Source organism: Chrysochloris asiatica, unplaced genomic scaffold (genome assembly GCF_000296735.1).
Source record: "Chrysochloris asiatica unplaced genomic scaffold, ChrAsi1.0 scaffold00016, whole genome shotgun sequence".
Taxonomy (NCBI): domain Eukaryota; kingdom Metazoa; phylum Chordata; class Mammalia; order Afrosoricida; family Chrysochloridae; genus Chrysochloris; species Chrysochloris asiatica.
In genome coordinates this window covers 15,057,668-15,076,214 of record NW_006408534.1, presented here as the reverse complement: position 1 = coordinate 15,076,214, position 18,547 = coordinate 15,057,668, and the positions used below count along the sequence as shown (strand labels likewise).

The window sequence follows — 18,547 nt, the reverse complement described above, 5'->3', positions numbered from 1 at the left end:
TTGGATAGTGTATATCACACCAACCACACAAAGAAATCTGTTTCAGATGAATTAAAGGCATATGTGAAAATAGCATCTTTAAAACTTGAAAAATGGAGAAAATTATTGCAACCTTGTGGCAAGCAAGGTTAAAAAAAACCAAACAACAACATAAAAAATACTAACCATAAATGAGAAAGGCTAATAAATGTAACAAAAGTCAAGCTATGTATAAAATGTAATATTTTTCCTAACAAGAAAACAATGAGAAACAGACTAAAAAAAACTGTCTAAGGAAGTACATTTTGTTACAAAGTCAATGTTGCTGTTGTTATGTGTCACCAAGTCAGTTCTGACTAATAGTGACCCTACATAGGGTCTCCGAGGAGTGGCTGGTGTTTTTGAACCACTGACTTTGCAATTCAAAGACTTTCTGGGCCAGTGTTTATGAATCTGAGAAATTAGTGTTATGTTACAAAGAAGTTCCCACTTGACTCTGGGGTCTGAATAATTGCACAGAGCTCATGACACTGAAAGTACAAATAGCCGCAAGGTCAGCAGTTCGAAACTACCAGCGGTTCTGTGGGAGAAAGATGAGGCGGTCTGCTCCTGTAAAGATTTATAGCCTCGGAAACCCTGTACAGGGGTCGCTATGAGTTGGAACCACGCCACATAACAACAACAATGTAGGTAAAGGAGTCCTGGTGTGGTGCTGTGGACTAATGCGTCAGACTGCAAAGTAGTTTGAACTACAAGGTCAGTGGTTCAAACTCACCAGCTGCTCCATGGAACCCCTACACATGGTCGCTATAGGTCAGAATCAACTCATGGCACTTCACAACAACAACATGTAGGTAAAAGGAAAATGATGTCTACTTCAACAGAAAAGCTTCTAAACCTCTGTAAAAGGCTAATTATCAAAAAATGACCAACTTTATTCAGCAAGTATACATAATATAATCACTAATTTAGGGTAAGTAACAAGTTAGAGGCATCCTTACTTCTCTTCTTCCTTAACTTTCTTTTTGTCATTTTCTCTCTATCTCCAACTCTTTCATTCCCCTCCAACTATCCTTTGGAGTCCTGGTGTGGTGCTGTAGGATAAGCACTAGATCGTCAGGTTGGTTTGAACTACAGAGTCGGCAGTTCAAACTCACCAGCTGGTTCTCAGAAACCCTATGCAAGGTTGCTATTAGTTGGAACCGACTTGAAGGCACTTTACAACAATAACAACAGTGTTCCTTTATATAGCATGAATATTCAATCTGAAAACCACAAAACACTATTTTTACTTAGGAGCCTTGGTGGCACAGTGGGTTAAGTGTTGGGCTACTAACTGTAAGGTCAGCTCTGCGCTCATAAGGATTTACAGCCTCAGTAACCCTAATAAGTAGTTCTACTCTGTCCTATAAGGAGCTCTGGTAGCGTAGTGGTTACGAATCGGGCTGCGAACCTTAAGGTCAGCGGTTCGAAACTACCAGCCGCTCCGCGGGAGAAAGATGAGGCTTTCTACTCCCGTAAGGATTTACACCCTCGGAAACCCTGTACAGGGTCGTTATGGGTCGGAACCGACTCGATGGCACTTAACAACAACAACAACAACTCTGTCCTATAAGGAGCTATGGTAGCGCAGCGGTTATGAGTCAGGCTGCTAATCTCATGGTCAGCAGTTTGAAACTACCAGCAGTTCTGTAAGAGAAAGATGAAGCTTTCTGCTGCCATACAGATTTATAGCCTTGGAAACCCTATAGAGGGTCGCTGAGTCGGAATCAACTCCATGGCACATCACCACCACCACCCTGTCCTATAGGGTTGCTATGACGTAGAATGAACTCACAGCAGTGAGTCTGGCATTCTTACTTTAGTTTCTATTCTTCAGTTTTTTTCTCAATACAGTTGCCTCTCATTTGTAGTGTCTGCTTCTAGAAAAAACTCACACATGAAAAAAGGGCACACAGAAAAAACCCCGACTGTGACAAATGCACAAAAAAACCGATCACAAGGACAACTGCTAACTCTAACCCTACCCATAATCCTAATTAGTGTACGGGTTTATTCCAGGTGGGCTTTTCGTATGGGCTTTTTCATGTGTGCATTTTTCTGATTATTGTTTTGTCTATCTATTGTTGTTAAGTGCTGTCGAGTCAGTTCCAACTCAGAGCAACCCTGTATAAGGTTTCTGAGGAAGTTTTAACCTCTTCAGGAGTTCAGTGCTTATCCTATATGAGGGGGCTTCAAAAAAATTGTCGGAAAATTCCATTATCTTTAATTCAATTTTCCACAAACTTTTTGAAGCTGCCTTGCACTTATTTTTTTTTAATCCCTATGGACATTACTAAGGAGCTCTGGTAGCACAGTGGTTACGAATCGGGCTGCTAACCTCAAGGTCAGCAGTTCGAAACTACCAGCTGTTCCGCAGGAGAAAGATGAGGCTTTCTGCTCCCGTAAAGATTTACAGCCTCGGAAACCCTGTTCAGGGTCTCTATGAGTCCAAACTGACTCTATGGTACTTAACAACAACAACAACAGACATTACTGCTGTAGAGAACAGATTACGTCTACCATTGATTGAAGGAACCCTGCTCAAACCAGTACAATAATCACTCTTCAATATATTAATGTTTCTATTGGCAAATACTAAATTACTTAGGCTTCAGGACTAGGAGCTAGATTTTCACAGGTATTTATAAGTCAGAATCAACTCCACAGATTTGGCTTTTTAATTAACTAATTTTTAAAGAGATAAAATCTTCAAGTCTAAGTTCTCAAAAAGTAAAGGGGAAAAAAGAAACACAAAAACCCAGAAGATTAAATTTTCATGTTTGGTGACATTTGGTTTGGTCTTGACCTTAACTTAGCAAGGTCTCCATTTCAGTAGAATCCAAGTTCAGGTCTATACTTACACTATATGTGCAAGGTCAAGTGGTTTCTCTGGTTGCTCAGGAAAAACAGGATGTGAGGGTTCTCTGGTGGGTACGCACCCCAAAGATTTACTAAGTGCATGGCTCAGCTTCTTTGCAGGGGATTTCTGTATCAAAGTAGAAAATAAAGAAAAACAGAATTAAATCTTCAAAGCAGTTAAACTTGATGGCAAGGGCTGCAGAAAATGTCATTTCAGATACAAATCAAGGTGAATCCTAATCAACATTAGTAAGCACTGCAGGAAGGAACCTACAGTTGTACCAGAGTCATTTGTGGTCCCTGCATTTCTGTGGTTCCTCCCTTATGTCTATGAAGTCACACTACAAGTTAATGTTGAATCAACCTCCTCTTTTGATGTTTCTGGATTGGTATTAAATTTCCCAATCAGAGTCAGAATTCTTTATTGGTCTACAATAGGAAAAGGCGAAGATAATGCAGAGAGTACATAACTTGAATATTAGTAAGCTAAGCTAGCCAACTAAGTCATATCCCCAAAATGTACCTACTAAGAGAACTTTTCCAAATTAAATGTGAAGTAGAATATTGGTGTTAAGGGATTGGATATGAATACAGTCAGAAATGAACACATTCACATCCGCAAGCAAGCAGCATAAGAACTAAGACCATAAATTATGATAAGCTAAAGGTACAAAAATAAGTTAGCATACCGTTAGATTTCTTTGGAAGGTAGAGTAATTAATTCTTATCAAATTCAGAGACTAACAAGTCCAAAATATAACAATAGTACGTGTGTAAAAGTAAGCAACATGCCACAATTAACTTACATAGAACAGTCACTTCAAAAACCCATATTTAAAGGCTGCTCTTTACAACACAGATTTCATTATTCACCCAATTTCCTTTCTAAAACACTTGCCTGAGACTTTCTTGGCAGGATATTAACCACAAAAAAAGTTTAAATATTTCATTCTACAGCCTCTGAAGTTTATTACCATAAGTACCACTTTAATTGGAAAACAGAATTTATTTGCAGCTGCGTGCCTCATCAGCACAACTCCACTTAACTTTTACATGCTGCTTGATGGAGGATTGTAAACACAGAGTAAACAAAATCTGTTTGCCTTTAAGATCAGATTGAGTAGGTTCATTAATACTTTGTTTATAATAAAGTCTGAATAATACCACTTTCTTCAGAACAGCCAACCTCATGGTTAGCAGCCCAGTGCTTAACCCACTGTGCTATCAGGGCTCCTTTCATACATATAAAGGGGCTTCCAAGAGTTTGTGAAAAAAAACTCCATTATCTTTTCATTCTATTTAGAATAATATGTAAACGAAAGTCTTCACATTCCACATAAAAGCTTTTTAGCTGGTTCCCACCTCTCACTAGCAACAGTTGCCCTGATACTCCAGGCTGCTTTTATGTCTCTGTACCATTGGAGGAGAATATTGAAAGTGCCATGGGCTGCCAAAAGAACCAGTAGATCCGTGTTGGAAGAAGGGCAGCTAGAGTGCTCCTTGGAGGCCAGGATGGCCAAACTGCGTCTCTTATACTTCTGACATATTGTCAGAAGGGGACAATCGCTGGAGAAGGATATCATGTTTGGTAAGGTGGAGGGTCAGAGAAAAAGAGGAAGACTCCCAACGAGATGGATTGGCACAGTGGCAGCACCAATGGACTCAAGCATAGCAACAGCAGTGAGGTTGGCCCAGGATCGGGCAGTGTTTTGTTCTGCTGTGCATAGGGTCACTATGAGTCAGTACCAACTCGATAGCATCTAACAACAACAACCTTGGCATGTGCCCTGCCCAGGCCTCCCTTTTCTATAAATTTTCTGTTCCTCTTTCAAGTCTGTCTGTAAGGACTGTATCTTCTGTGAAGGCTTCCCCATTTATGTCAGTGGCTGCCGTCTCCATGCTACCTAACTACCCAGTGCATATTTCCACTGTTGCCCTTTCTATGTTATGAAGCTCTTTCACGTTTATCTGCTTATCTCTTAGACTGAAACTTCTGGAAGGTAGGATCTGTCATTTTCATTTTTGTATTTCCAGAACTTATCCTGAAGCAGGAAGTCGTATTTGAACAAATTTGTCTAGTTAAATTTTCCAGATTGCATTTTCCTGACCAAACCACATAGACTTTTTCAGAATTATGATACAAGTAAAAGACAATTTGTTGCTGTTGTTAAGTGATGTTGAGTCTGTTCCAAGTCCTATAGACTCTGTATAGGGTTTCCAAGGAGCGACTGGTGAGTCTGAACCGCTAACCCTGAAGTTCAAACTGACCTTGCAATTCAGTAGTTATCCTATGGTACCACAGCAAGATTCCAAGACGTAACTAAAGGGCATCAAAGAGAAAAACTCAATTCACCTTTACCCTAAACATTGTCATCAGTACTCCATGTATGAACCTCATGATATTTTGCTATATCTGGGCGTCACGTGGGCCGTTAATCCATGTCATTTACTTGTGACAGATCATCACAAAGACTACTCAGACTTCATTTTTAACAACAGCCATGCAATCACAGGTTTCACAAACAGATTTTGTAAAACATAAAACAACCATCTGTTGTTGTTGTTAAACACCACTGAGTTGGTTCCAACTCACAGCAACCCTGTGTAGTGTTTCCAAGGAGCAGCTGGTGGGTTTGAACTGCTAACTTTGTGGGTCACAGTCCAGTGTTGATCTTAAAAGTGTCACACCCAGGAGTTGTAAAACTGAAAAAATTTGTACTTACTACTACCTGGTGTTGCATTGAGAGTTAGTGCAAATGGACTGCAAGGTCGGTTTGAACCACAAGGTCTGTGATTCAAGCTCACAAGCCACTCCTAGGAAACCTATAAAGGGTCGCTATGAGTCAGAACCAACTCGACAGCACTTTAACAACAACAACAACATTCTCTATCCTCATTTTGCTTGGATCAACCATCAACATTCATGTAAGCAGGAGACAAGAAATCCAAGGACATATTATATTGGGCAAATTTGCTGCACAAGATCTCTATATAAAGTGTTCAAGAGCAAAGATGTCAGTTTGAGGACTAACCCAACCCAAACCATGGTATTTTCAGTAATCTCATATGAATGTGAAAGTTGGACAGTGAATAAAGATCCTAGAAGAATTGATGCATCTGAGTTACAGTGTTGGCGGAGAATATTAAAAGTACCATGGACTGTCAAATGAACAAACACATCTGTGTTGGAAGAAGTATGGCTAGAAATGTTCCTAAGAAGCCAGGATGCTCAGACTTCATCTCTCATGCTTCAAACAAACTATCAGAAGGGACCAGTCCCTGGAGAAGGGCATCATGTTTGGGAAAGTGGAGGACCAGAGACAAAGAGGAAAACCCCCAAATGAGGTGGATTGGTGCACTGGCAGCAGCAATGGATGCAAGAACTGCAATGATTGTGAGGTTAGTATAGGACCTGGTAGTGTTTATTCTGTTGTGTAAAGGTTGCTTTGAGTTTGTACCACCTCCATATCGCCTAACAACAACAAATATGTAAGTAAGTTTTTTGAAAAGTAAATTTAAAGAATAAATTATGATAGTGTACCTAAAGTGACTTTTCATATGCAGTTAGTCTAGGTAACTGAGAAGAAAAAAGCTTCTAAGCATGATTTTGAAAAAGCCTGGGATCATCAAGATTGCTGTTGTTGTGAAATGCCGTAGAGTAAATTCCAACTCATGGTGACCCTGTATAGGGTTTCCAAGGAATGGCTGGTGAATTTGAACCGCCAACTTCACAGTTCAAACAGACCTTGTGGTCCAGTGCATTATCCCACAGTGCCAAACCAGGACACCAAGATGGTGGTAGGTGGCAGTAGTGTGCCATAGACTCGGTTCTGACGCATAGTGACCCTGTATAGGGTTTCCAAGGATGTATATGGGAGCAGAAAGCCTCATCTGGCTCCTTAGGATACCCAGATAGGGAAATCTTAACCTTGAAATTAAAATTTCCTTCAAATGCTCTTAGGCTATGGTTTTCAATATTTTTGCAGTTTTAATACCTTAATGCACACTTTGGAGTCCCTGAGTGGTATAAACAGTTATTGCTTTCAACTGCAACAACTGAAAGGTTGGATGTTTTGAGTCCACCTGGAGGCATCTTGGAAGTAATGCCTGGATAAGCACGGTCAGTGGTTCAAACCCATCAGCTACTCCTTTGAAACCCTATACATTGTTGCCATGAGTTGGAACAGACTCAATGGCATTTACCAGGATCTACTTGTAAAAAAATTGCCACTGAAAACCCTATGGAGCACAGGTCTCCACACATGGGTCACCATGAATCAGAACCAACTTTAAGGCAACTGATTTTTAAATTAATTTTATCTAATTTGCATAGTGGTTATGCATAGGACTGCTAACCTTAGGGTCAGCAGTTCGAAACTACCAGCTGTTCTGTGGGAGAAAAGATGAGGCTTTCTGCTCCTGTAAAGATTTACAGCCTCGAAAACCCTGTACAGGGTTCACAACAATTTCAAAATATTATATACTATCAGCTACAAATTCTACAGATTAATTTTTTTGAGGCCTTCCTCTTTTTCCCTGACCCTATGAAGAAGATATATATACATATATGCTGGTGATTATGTACTGTGGAGTTGGTTCCAATTTTAACGAGTCTGTACAGGGTTTCCAATGCTGTACAACTTTATGGGAGCAGAAAGCTTCATCTTTCTCCCACAGAATTGCTGGTAGTTTCAAACTGCTGACCTTGAGGTGAGCAACCCGACTCATAACCAATACTCTGTACCAGAGATCATATATATATGTGTGTGTGTGTGTGTGTGTGTGTATAAATATATATGTGTATAAATGGAGTCCTGGTGTGGCACTGTGGGTTAATGTGCCAGACTGCAAAGCCGCTTGAACTGCAAGATAGGTGGTTCAAGCTCACCAGCTGCTCCTCGGAAATCCTATACAGGGTCACTATAGGTCAGAATCGACTCGACATCACTTCACAACAACAACATATGCATATATCCATGTTGTGACTCTGTATAGGATTTCCGAGGAGTGACTGGTGAGCTTGAACAGCCGACCTTGCAGTTCAAACGGCTTTGCAGTCTGGTGCATTAACCCACAGTGTCACACCAGGACACTCTCTCTCTCTCTCTCTCTCTCTCTCTCTCTCTCTCTCTATCTATCTATCTATATATATGTATGTTTATATATTTACATATATATTGTTGTTGTTAGGTGCCATTGAGTTAGTACCAACTCACAGCAACCCTATGCACAGCAGAACGAAATACTACCAACCTGGGCCAACCTTATTACTACTGTTGCCACGCTTGAGTCCATCATTGCTGCCACTTGGCCAATCCATCTTGTTGGGGGGTCTTCCTCTTTTCTCTGACCCTCCACCCTACCAAACATGATATCCTTCTCCAGCAAAAACTTTATCCTTCTCCATTGGAGCAGCTGGTGAGTTTGAACTTGCGGTTAGCAATCCAGTGTTTATCCTACAGCACAATGTTGTTGTTGTTAAGTGCTGTTGAGTCAGTTTCAACTCATAGCAACCCTGTATAGGGTTGCTAGGAGTAGCTGGTGAACTAGAACTACTGACCTTATGGTTCAAACTGACCTTGCAGTCCAGCACACTAACCCACAGCACCTCACCAGGACTCCTATAGTACCATGTTGTTGTTGTTAGGTGCCATCGAGTTGGTACCGACTCATATCCTATGTACAACAGAATGAAACACTGCCTGGTCCTGGGCCAACCTCATAATTGTTGCCACACGTGAGCCCATTGATGCTGCCACTTGTCCAATCTATCTTGCTGGGGATCTTTCTCTTTTTCTCTGACCTTACCAAACATGATATCCTTCTATAGCGACTGGTCCCTACTGACAGTATGTCTGAAGTATGAGAGACAAAGTTTGGCCATCCTGGACTCCAAGGAGAACTCTGGCTGCACTTCTTCCAACACAGATCTGTTGGTTCTTTTGGCAGCCCATGGCACTTTCAATATTCTCTTCCAACACCATAAATCAAAAGCATCAATTCTTCTATGGCCTTCCTTATTCACTGTCCAGCTTTCTCATGCTTATGATGTTAATGAAAATACCATGGCTTGGGTCAGGCGCACCTTGGTCTTCAAGCTGACGTCTCTGCTCTTCAACACTTTAAAAAGGTCTTGTGCAGCAGATATACCTAACTCAATACGTCGTTTGATTTCTTGACTGCTGTTTCCATGAGTGTTGATAGTTGATCCAAGAAGAATGAAGTCCTTGACAACTTCAATCTTTTCTCCGTTGATAAGAATGTTATTTATTGGTCCATGAGGGTTCCTTAATAAAACACCCATCCACCCACACTATTCTGTTTGAGACATGCCTCACTATCACTCTGAAGTCTCCTTGTGGGCCTTTATCCTAAGGGATCCCTTCCCATCACACCTGTTTCTCTAATGGTAATCACTATTTAGGATTTTATATTAATCATTCCTTGATCCTATTAATCTTGAAATTTTGTTTAAATAATCCATTTTGATATGTCAGATTTAAAACTTTATATATACACAAACATATATTCTGTAGCCTCTTTCTTCACTCAAAATGGTTACAATTTATCCATGTTGATCTCTGTAACTGTAATTGTTACTTTTCACTGCTCAATGTATTTTGTTGTTTATAAACTCATTCTACCTCCAGTGCGCATTTAGGTTGCTTTTTTTCCCCTACTACTCACACTGATGGAGTCCTGGTGTGGCACTGTGGGTTAATGTGCCAGACTGAAAAGCCGTTTGAACTGAAAGGTCAGTGGTTCAAGCTCACCAGCTGCTCCTCGGAAACCCTATGCAGGGTCGCTATGGGTCGGAACCGATTCAATGGCACTTCACAACAACAACAACGCACACTGATGCTATAAACTGTCCTGCCCAATTTTCTAAATAGCTTCATGGAAAAATTCCCTAAGAGTAAGATTTCTGGGGCATATGGTCTTTCGACTTTCAATTTTACTGGGTGCTACTAACTCATGTTTACAAAGTGGTTAAGACTAATTTCCACTCTCAACAGTTGTGTCACAGAGTCCTTTCAACCCCACAATCTGGCCAATCCTTGCTATTGCCAGACACTTCAATGTTCAATGGTATTTCACTGCAGTTTCCATTTGCAATGTCCTGATTACAGGCCATTTCTTCTGTGAAGCTCCTGTTTGTATCTTTGGTAATGAGTTCCACAGGGTTGACTTTTTCTTGCTAATCTGTAAAAATTCATAATACTTTTTGCATTTTAGTCCTATGGAAGCTTCAGGAGCTCTGGTGGTGCTGTGGATTAGGACTTGGGCTACTAATCACAAACCAAAAAAAACTAAACCTATGTCATCAAGTCAATTCCAACTCATAGCACATACAAAGTTTCCAAGACTATCTTTATGGGAGCAGACAGTCTCATTGCTCCTTGGGAGAAAGACGAGGCTGTCTGTCTCCATACAGATTTATAGTCCTGGAAACCATTTATAGGGTCTTGGAATCAACTTGGAGAGAGGGGGTTTGGTTTTGATTTTGAAGCTATGGCTCCCAGTTAATTCCTACTTTGAGGCTTGTTTTCTATTCTACTTTTTTTTTTCTTTTATGAGCAACCATCTTTAAATAATAGTTGTTGTTGCTAAGTGCTGTGGCATGGTTCTGAATCATAGTGACCCTATATAGGTTTCCTGGTAGTTTGCAGTTCAAACTGACTTTACAGTCCAATGCTTATCCTACAGTGCCACACCAGGACTTCAAATACAATAGTAATCCAAGTTTGTTAATTTCTTCCTTTATAGTCTATGCTTTTTATATATTAAGAAAATATTTCTCTCATAGAGATATTTTCCTATATGGTCTTCTAAGGTTTTATAATTTATGTATTTCATATTGAAGTCTGAATTCCCTTGGATAGGTATGAGGAAAGTATCCAATTTCATCTTATATGGTTAAGCGTCTCAGGACCTCTTAATAATCTATTCTTTGCCTACTTATCTACATTAACTGCTGTAGTGGAGTGAGCTATTGTTGTTAGGTGCCATTGAGTTGGTACCGACCCATAGCGACCTTATGTACAGCAGAACAAAACACTGCCTGATCCTGGGCCAACCTCATTACTGTTGCCATGCTTGAGTCCATCGATGCTGCCAGTTGGCCAATCCATCTCATTGGGGTCTTGTTCTTTTTCTCTGACCCTCCACCCTACTAAACATGGTATCCTTCTCCAGTGACTGGTCCCTCCTGACAATATGTTCGAAGTATGAGAGACAAAGTTTGGCCATCCTGTCCTCCAAGAAGCACTCTGGCTGCACTTCTTTCAAAATGGATCTATTGGTTCTTTTGGCAGTCAATGGCACTTTCAATATTCTCTTCCAACACTACAACTCAAAAGCATCAATTCTTCTACAGTCTTGCTTACTCACTGGCTTGGGACAGGGGTACCTTAGTCCTCAAGCTGACATCTTTGCTCTTCAACACTTTAAAAAGGTCTCATGCAGCTGATTTGCCTAATGAAATACACGTCATTTGATTTCTAATATGTTCAAGTGCTAACACCCACTACCTGTGAATGTGACCTTATTTGGAAATAGCATTTTTGCAGATATAACTAAACTGAGGATCTTGAGTTTAGGTTATCCTGAATTTAGGGTGGGCCCTAAATTCCATGACTGGTGTCTTACAAAAGGGAAATTTGACACACAGGTCCTGTGGACAGATTGTAGAGTGGCCACCTGCCAAGGAACATTATAGATTGCCAGCAGCCACTGAAGGAGCTCTGGTAGTGTAGTGGTTACGAATCGGGCTATGAACCGCAAGGTTAGCAGTTCAAAACTACCAGCTGTTCCACAGGAGAAAGAAGAGGCTTTCTGCTCCCATAAAGATTTACAGCCTCGGAAACCTTATACAGGGTCGCTATGAGCCGAAACTGACTCCATAGCACACAACCACCACCACCATCAGAAGCTAAGAGAGAAACACCAACTGAACCTCCAGAAGGAACCAACCCAGTCAACACCTTAATTTCAGATTTCAGGACTGCAGAACTCTAAGAGACTCGATTTCTGCTATTTTAAGCCACTCATTTCATAAGCGAGAATAGCTTGTAATGCTCCCTTTCCTTACTGCCCATGTTGTGGTGCCAAGATAATGCTAACCTTCAAAATGAAGTTTGAAATGACAATTGTGTTTTCTGGAATCTGGTTAAACCTGTATAATATTAGAGTTACTCCTTCTTTGAATGCTAATTGAAATTCATGGAAATTCATTTAGGTATGGTTGTTTCCTTTTTAATTCAATATCTTTAATGATTTAACTGGAGTACTGGTGTGGCGCTGTAGGATAAGCACTGGACTGTAAGGTCAGTTTGGACCCCAAGGTCAGCAGTTCAAGCTCACCAGGCGCTCTTTAGAAACCCTATAGTGTCGCTATGAGTGGGAACAGAAACCACGGCACTGAATAACAAAAAAAACAATGATTCTACTAGGAGCCCATGTGGCACTGTGGGTCAGGTGTTAGGGTGCTAATGCCATGGTGAGTGGTTCAAACCCATTAGCTGCTCCATCTGCTTTTGTAAAGATTAACTGTCTCAGAAACCCTCTACAGGGTAGCTATGAGTCGGAATCTATTTCATGGCAGCGGGTAGGGTAATGATTCTACTACTATTTGGGTTTTCTGTTCCATTCTAAATTGGTTTGGGTATATGCAATGTTATTCTAGAAATTTGCTCATTTAAATAACCAAATGTATGTTCTTTGCTTTTCTAAAAAAATCTTCTGGTTGCTGATTCCTAACTAAAATAAGAACACGGAGTTTCTAAGTGAGGGGTAGAGTCTACAGGAGTACATGCAGAGTGTGGTCACTGCTCTGTGAATTGCTGTAGCAGCAGGCCTGAGACTGGTCTTCGACAGACAATCATGGAAGAGGAAGTAAGATACTGAAAAATGTTTCTGAGCCCAGAGTGTTATATTTTCCATCACCCTCAAGCTAATTCTTTACACAGTAGAGTCTTCAACTCAAGGTATACACTGACAGGTCCTGACACTTGGGAACATAAGAGCCTCCTGGAAAGTTCAGGATTCGTACCTTTGAGGCCCTTCCTGTCACTCTCACTGTAAATTACCCTGAGTTCATCATGCTGAGCTCCAAAGCATACCATCTGTAGGGATCCATAGCACCCATACCCCCCTAGTGGAGCACCTTGATCAAAGCCTGTCAGCTCCTCAGATAAGTCAAGAACTTCTTCTGTTTTAACATGAGCAGCATCTTTAATTTAAAATTCTTTAGCTCTAATTATATTCTATCCCTTTTCATGACATAGTTTTTAGTATCATAATCGTAGTTGCAACCCACAAAAATTAGTCATTATTAACACTTGATTTTATTTTAATTATTCCATATTTGCCAATTCTACTGTGCACCATTTCTTTTTTTTTTTAAACTTTTTATTGCGAATTGAGATGATTTACAGATAAGATTATCAGTTTTACACCCAACAAATCATACAGTTTGTTTCACCTCAATGATTGTAATTCCCCTCCATGCAACAACAGTTGTACCATTTCCTCCCTGTGGTTACCCATGCACAAATAACCTCTTTCAACCTCTCATATATTTGTGGGATATATAAACATGTATCTATATATCCCACTTTTCCTCCCATACCCACTCAGCCCATGTCTCTGTACCTACACACAGAATAATGTTGTTCCAAGGTTTTAGATACATCAGTATTTACCTCTATTCTCTTTAGCTCCTACATACTTCCCTGTGTCTTCACCTATCTTCATCATTCTTCTGCCAATCTTCCTCTTCCTGTTTATTGCCCTCTTTATTCTTGTGCACCATTCCTTCTTGCATCTTATTTCTTCCTTCTTGAAATATCTCCCCATCTCACAAAGTATATCCTTTATTAGTTCTTTCAGCAATAACTTGTTGGTAGCATACTTATTGAGATGTTTGTGAAACTATCTTTATTTTCTCTTTTCAATCGATTAGCTAGTTACAAAATTCTAGGTTGACCTTTTCATTCTATCCTTCTAATCCTTAATTGCATTCACATTTTCTGTCTCCTTACATCTGTGTTCAGTATTCTGAATCTTGGGAAATTTTTCAGAGCTATTTTCATTCCCTAATTTTCACTTAGCTGTCTCTAATTATCTGTTTAACCCGTCCATTGAGATTAACCGTAATTTTTTTTATTTCTAGAAATTTATTTTAGTCCTTTTTATATCAGCCTGATCTCTCTTCGATGTAATTATTCCTAATTTTACTTAACATGTAAAAATGTACTATAATGAAACCTGTGAGAGCCAGAACTCGACAGGACTGCTTCATTTTTCCAGGACGCACAAGATTTCCACCGTTGACAGGGTGCAGTTTTACCACCTTTCTATATGACTTGTTTTAGTGGGAAATAGCTGTGTTTTCTGTCTGTAACAGGTTTGCTTTGTACAAAGGTTCTACTGTATTGTCTAAAGTTCCTGGCAAGTGAAACCCACTATTTGTTGTGGGTTTCTGACTCTTTCATCATAGATTGTATGGTCTTAGGGTTTGCAAAGTTTGATAATGAGTTCACCTTTAGCAGGGATTGTTTTCTCTATGAGAGTCCAATTTGATCTGGATTGTAAATGTTATACAGCTCTCTAGATGCTGCATCAGTACTTAGCAGGAATACAAACCTGTCCTTGTTGGTCACCAAGGTTTTCTTCTGCAAACTAATCCTATCCACTTTCTATAGGGATCCTTCTACAGTCAGGGGCTACCAAGGCTTGCCACTTTATATGTCCCCTCTAGCGCACTGGCAGCAATCCCGAGGTCATGCTACTGACGACTAACCAGAAGGTTTAAATGTATCCAGAGCTACACTGGAAAAAAGGCCTGGGGAATCGATCTATATCCATAAGGTCACAGCCTGGAAAACCCTACTGAGTGCATGTCTACTATAGACACAGGAAGTCACCATGAATCCTAACTGAACTCAGTGACACTGGTTTGGTTTCTGGTTTTAGGGCATTTTCAGATAATTTAGCAGCAAGTACCTCCAGCTGCTCTTTCAGAAAAAATAAATGCAAGATTTGTAGGAATTCAACATCAATGACTGGCATTCCTAAGTAGGCCATAATAGCCGGTACAGAATTTAATAGTTCCATATACACAACCTGGGGAAAGGTGTAAGAGGGTTGCTCTTAAAGTATGAAGAATTGCTACATTAAATGCTAACAATCTAAAACTGACAAAGCTATGCATGCTTATAGGCAAAAGCAAAGTTGAAGTCCACCTGATAATGAGTTTACAATTATTATTATTATTAACTCCTAATTAAGTTGCCACCACCATTCATATGTCAGTTTGTTGTACTGTGGTGACATACATGTTATTATGACACTGGAAGCTATGCCACCAGCATTCTGAATGCCAGTGGAGCCCCCTATGGTAGACATGTTTAGAGGAGCTTCCAGACTACGACAGACTAGGAAGAAAGGGAAGCAGACTATTTCTGAATGTTTAGTCACTGAAGACCATATGAATGGCAGTGGAACACTGTCAGATAGAGTGCCAAAACATGAACCCTTCAAGTTGGAGGGTATGCAAAATGCAACTGGAGAAAGGCTGCCTCTTCAGAATACAGTTGACTGTAATGATGTGAACAGAGTAAAACTTTCGGGATCTTCATTTGCTGATGGGGTACAACTCAACATGAGAAGAAATAGCTGCAAACAGCCATTAATAATTGGAACATACAATGTACGAAGTATGAATCTGGGAAATCTGGAAGTTGTCAAAAACAAAAGGTAGTACATAAACATTGATATCTTAGGTGAGCTCATATGGAATGGTATTGTCACACTGAATCTGACAATCATATGGTTTACTCTGCCAGTAAAGACAAATTCAAGAGGAATGAAATCGCATTCATTGTCAAAAAGAACAGTGCTAATAGGCTTCTCATGGAGCCTTTGCAGTGTATAGGACATAAGGTGGAATCCTGAGCCCCACCCAAAACTTTCTGATAGGGGATATTCCAACTAGAAAGGACAGGCAGTCCAGCCTGGAACAGCTAGAGAAACAGAAGATACATCTTCAAATAAAGATCAGCAAGAAAAATCCAAAACAAAAATGGCAGTATGAATGGCTACTACAAGAACAAGCAAGCTGTTTGCTGGGGAGCCATCAAGGCAAGCAATCAAGTCCCTTCAGGACAAACCCCTTTCTAAGACTGAAACTCAAAAGAAGCACATGAGCAGGTATGCAAGCTTGCTGGCAACCACGTTGGTCTACTGGTGAATGGAAAAGGGGGAAAGGCAGCAATGAAGAAATGAACTAAGTTCAACCACATTCCACAGACTCCCATGGACCTGGAGATGAGAGAGAGAAGAGGAAGGACTGGTTGGTCCAAAGTGTGGTGAGACCTGGGGACTCCTGAGCCCATGGACAAGGACATAGCCATGGAGGACTAAAGCTGAGAGTGAAGCATCTAGTGGATATGAATTGAGGGGAGACAAACAAGAACGCCCAAACTTGCAGATAGTATACATTTGACCTAGCCTTGATGGCTTGATAATCAGAACTAGAGTAGAGGAAGATAAAAAAAAAAAAAAAACCCACCATAATTTTTTATAAAGAAAACGAGTGTAAATTGCTACAATTTGACCTATATTAGGAATCTTCACATCAAGTATTAATCCTATCCCCTCGATATACAGGGTAGATGGAGATGGGCAACTTAGACATTGGCTACCTAAAATGAGGGGGAGATAAAGGCTTACAAGTTTTCAAGAGGGAGTTTAGTTTAAGAGTGTGCGGAGGAAGGTAGAGTCCCCACTGAATAATTTAAATTTTTTTAAAAAGTGCTAAGATTTATCTTGAAATCCAATGCTGTCTGTGATAGGATAATACTCATACCTAAAAGACAGACCAGTTAATACCACAATTATTCAAAATTAGAAAACAATCTCTAAAGTCAGTAATGATATAATTAAAGAATTCTACCAACTTCTTGAGGCAGAAATTGATCAAACATACAATCAGGAGGTACTGATTCAAATGTGAACGTTGAAACAAAGAGGAAAGATCAGTAGTTGGAATATATGGCATTAGTGGTAGAAATGATGCTGGAGATAATATGACAGAATTTTACAAGACCAATGACTTCTTCATTGCAAACACCTTTAAAAAAAAAAAAAAACAACATAAAAAACAACTGTACACCTGGACATCAACAGATGTAATACACAGGAATCAAACTGACTATAACTGTGGGAAGAGACAGTGCAAAAATCTAGTATCATCAGCTAAAATAAGGTCAGAGCCAACTGTGGAACAGACCATTTCAAGAGGTAGCTTATGATCAAGAGCTGATAGTGCTGAAAGAAGTCCAAACTACACTGAAGGTATTGGCAAAAAGCAAGGCTCCAGGAATTGATGAAAGAAATCTTTCAACAAACTTATGAAGCACTGTTTACTCATCTATGCCAATATATTTGGAACACAGCTATCTGGCAAACTAACTGGAAGAGATCCATATTTGTACCCATTCCAAAGATAGGTGATACAAAGGAATGGGGGAATTCATAAAACAATATCAGTAATATCACATGTAAGTATAATTTTGCTGAAGATAATTCAAAATGGGCTGCAATAGTACATTGATAGGAACAGCCAGAAACTCAAGCTGGATTCAGTAGAAAACGTGGAACTAGGAATATCATTGCTTAAATCAAACTGATCTTGGCCGAAAGCAGAGACTACCAGAAAAATGTTTACTTGTATTTTATTGACATGCTTTTATAACCATGTGGATCATGACAAGCTATAGATAACACTGCAAAGAATGGGAATTCCACAATACTTGATTGTGCTCATGAGGAACCTGTACAAAGACCAAGAGGTAGTCGTTTGAACAGAACAAGGGGATATGAAATGGTTTAAAATCAGCAAAGGTATGCACCAGGACTGCATTATTTCACCATACTTATTCAATCTGTATGGTGAGCAAATAACCAGACAAGCTGAAGTATATGATGAAGAGTATGGCATCAATATTGGAGGAAGACTCATTAACAATCTTCCCTTTACTACCACTCCTATTCAATATTGTGTTGGAAGTCTTAATCAGCTATAATGTATGAAAGGGAAATTAAAGAATCCAAACTGACAAAGAAGTAAAACTTGTTCTATTTGCAGATGATATGATCCTTATATGTAACATCCCAAAGACTCAGCAAGAAAATTATTGGAACTCATTGAAAGATTCAGCAAAGTAGCAGGGTACAAGATGAATATACAAAAATCAGTTGGATTTATCTATATTAATAATGAAAGCTCTGAAAAGGAAATTGAGAAAACAATATCATTTACAACAGCTACACAAAAGATGAAATACTTAGGAATAAATCTATCCAGTAAAACAAAAGACATATACAAAGAAAACTATAAAGCATTACTATGTGAAACAAAAAAGACTTAGAAAAATGGAAGAATATACCATGCTCATGGATAGAAAGACTTAACATTGTGAAAATATCAATACTACCCAAGGCAATCTATAGATATAGCACAATCCTAATCCTGATTCCAACATCATTCTTTAAAGAGATGGAAAAACTGATCACTAACTTTATATGGAAAAGAAAAAGACCTTGGTTAAGCTAAGCACTGCTAGAGAAGAACAACAAAGTTAGAGCCCTCTCACTCCCTGAT

The 18,547-nt window shown here is 39.6% G+C and overlaps 1 protein-coding gene across 1 annotated transcript in view; it reads right to left on the bottom strand.

Moving 5' to 3' along the window:
* DTNB (dystrobrevin, beta) overlaps window positions 1-18,547 on the bottom strand; it is a 392,167-nt gene that overhangs the window by 216,899 nt on the left and 156,721 nt on the right. The window contains exon 8 of the mRNA XM_006835297.1: window positions 2,883-3,007. Coding sequence (XP_006835360.1) covers window positions 2,883-3,007 — 125 coding nt within the window. The remainder of the gene's footprint in view (window positions 1-2,882; window positions 3,008-18,547) is intronic.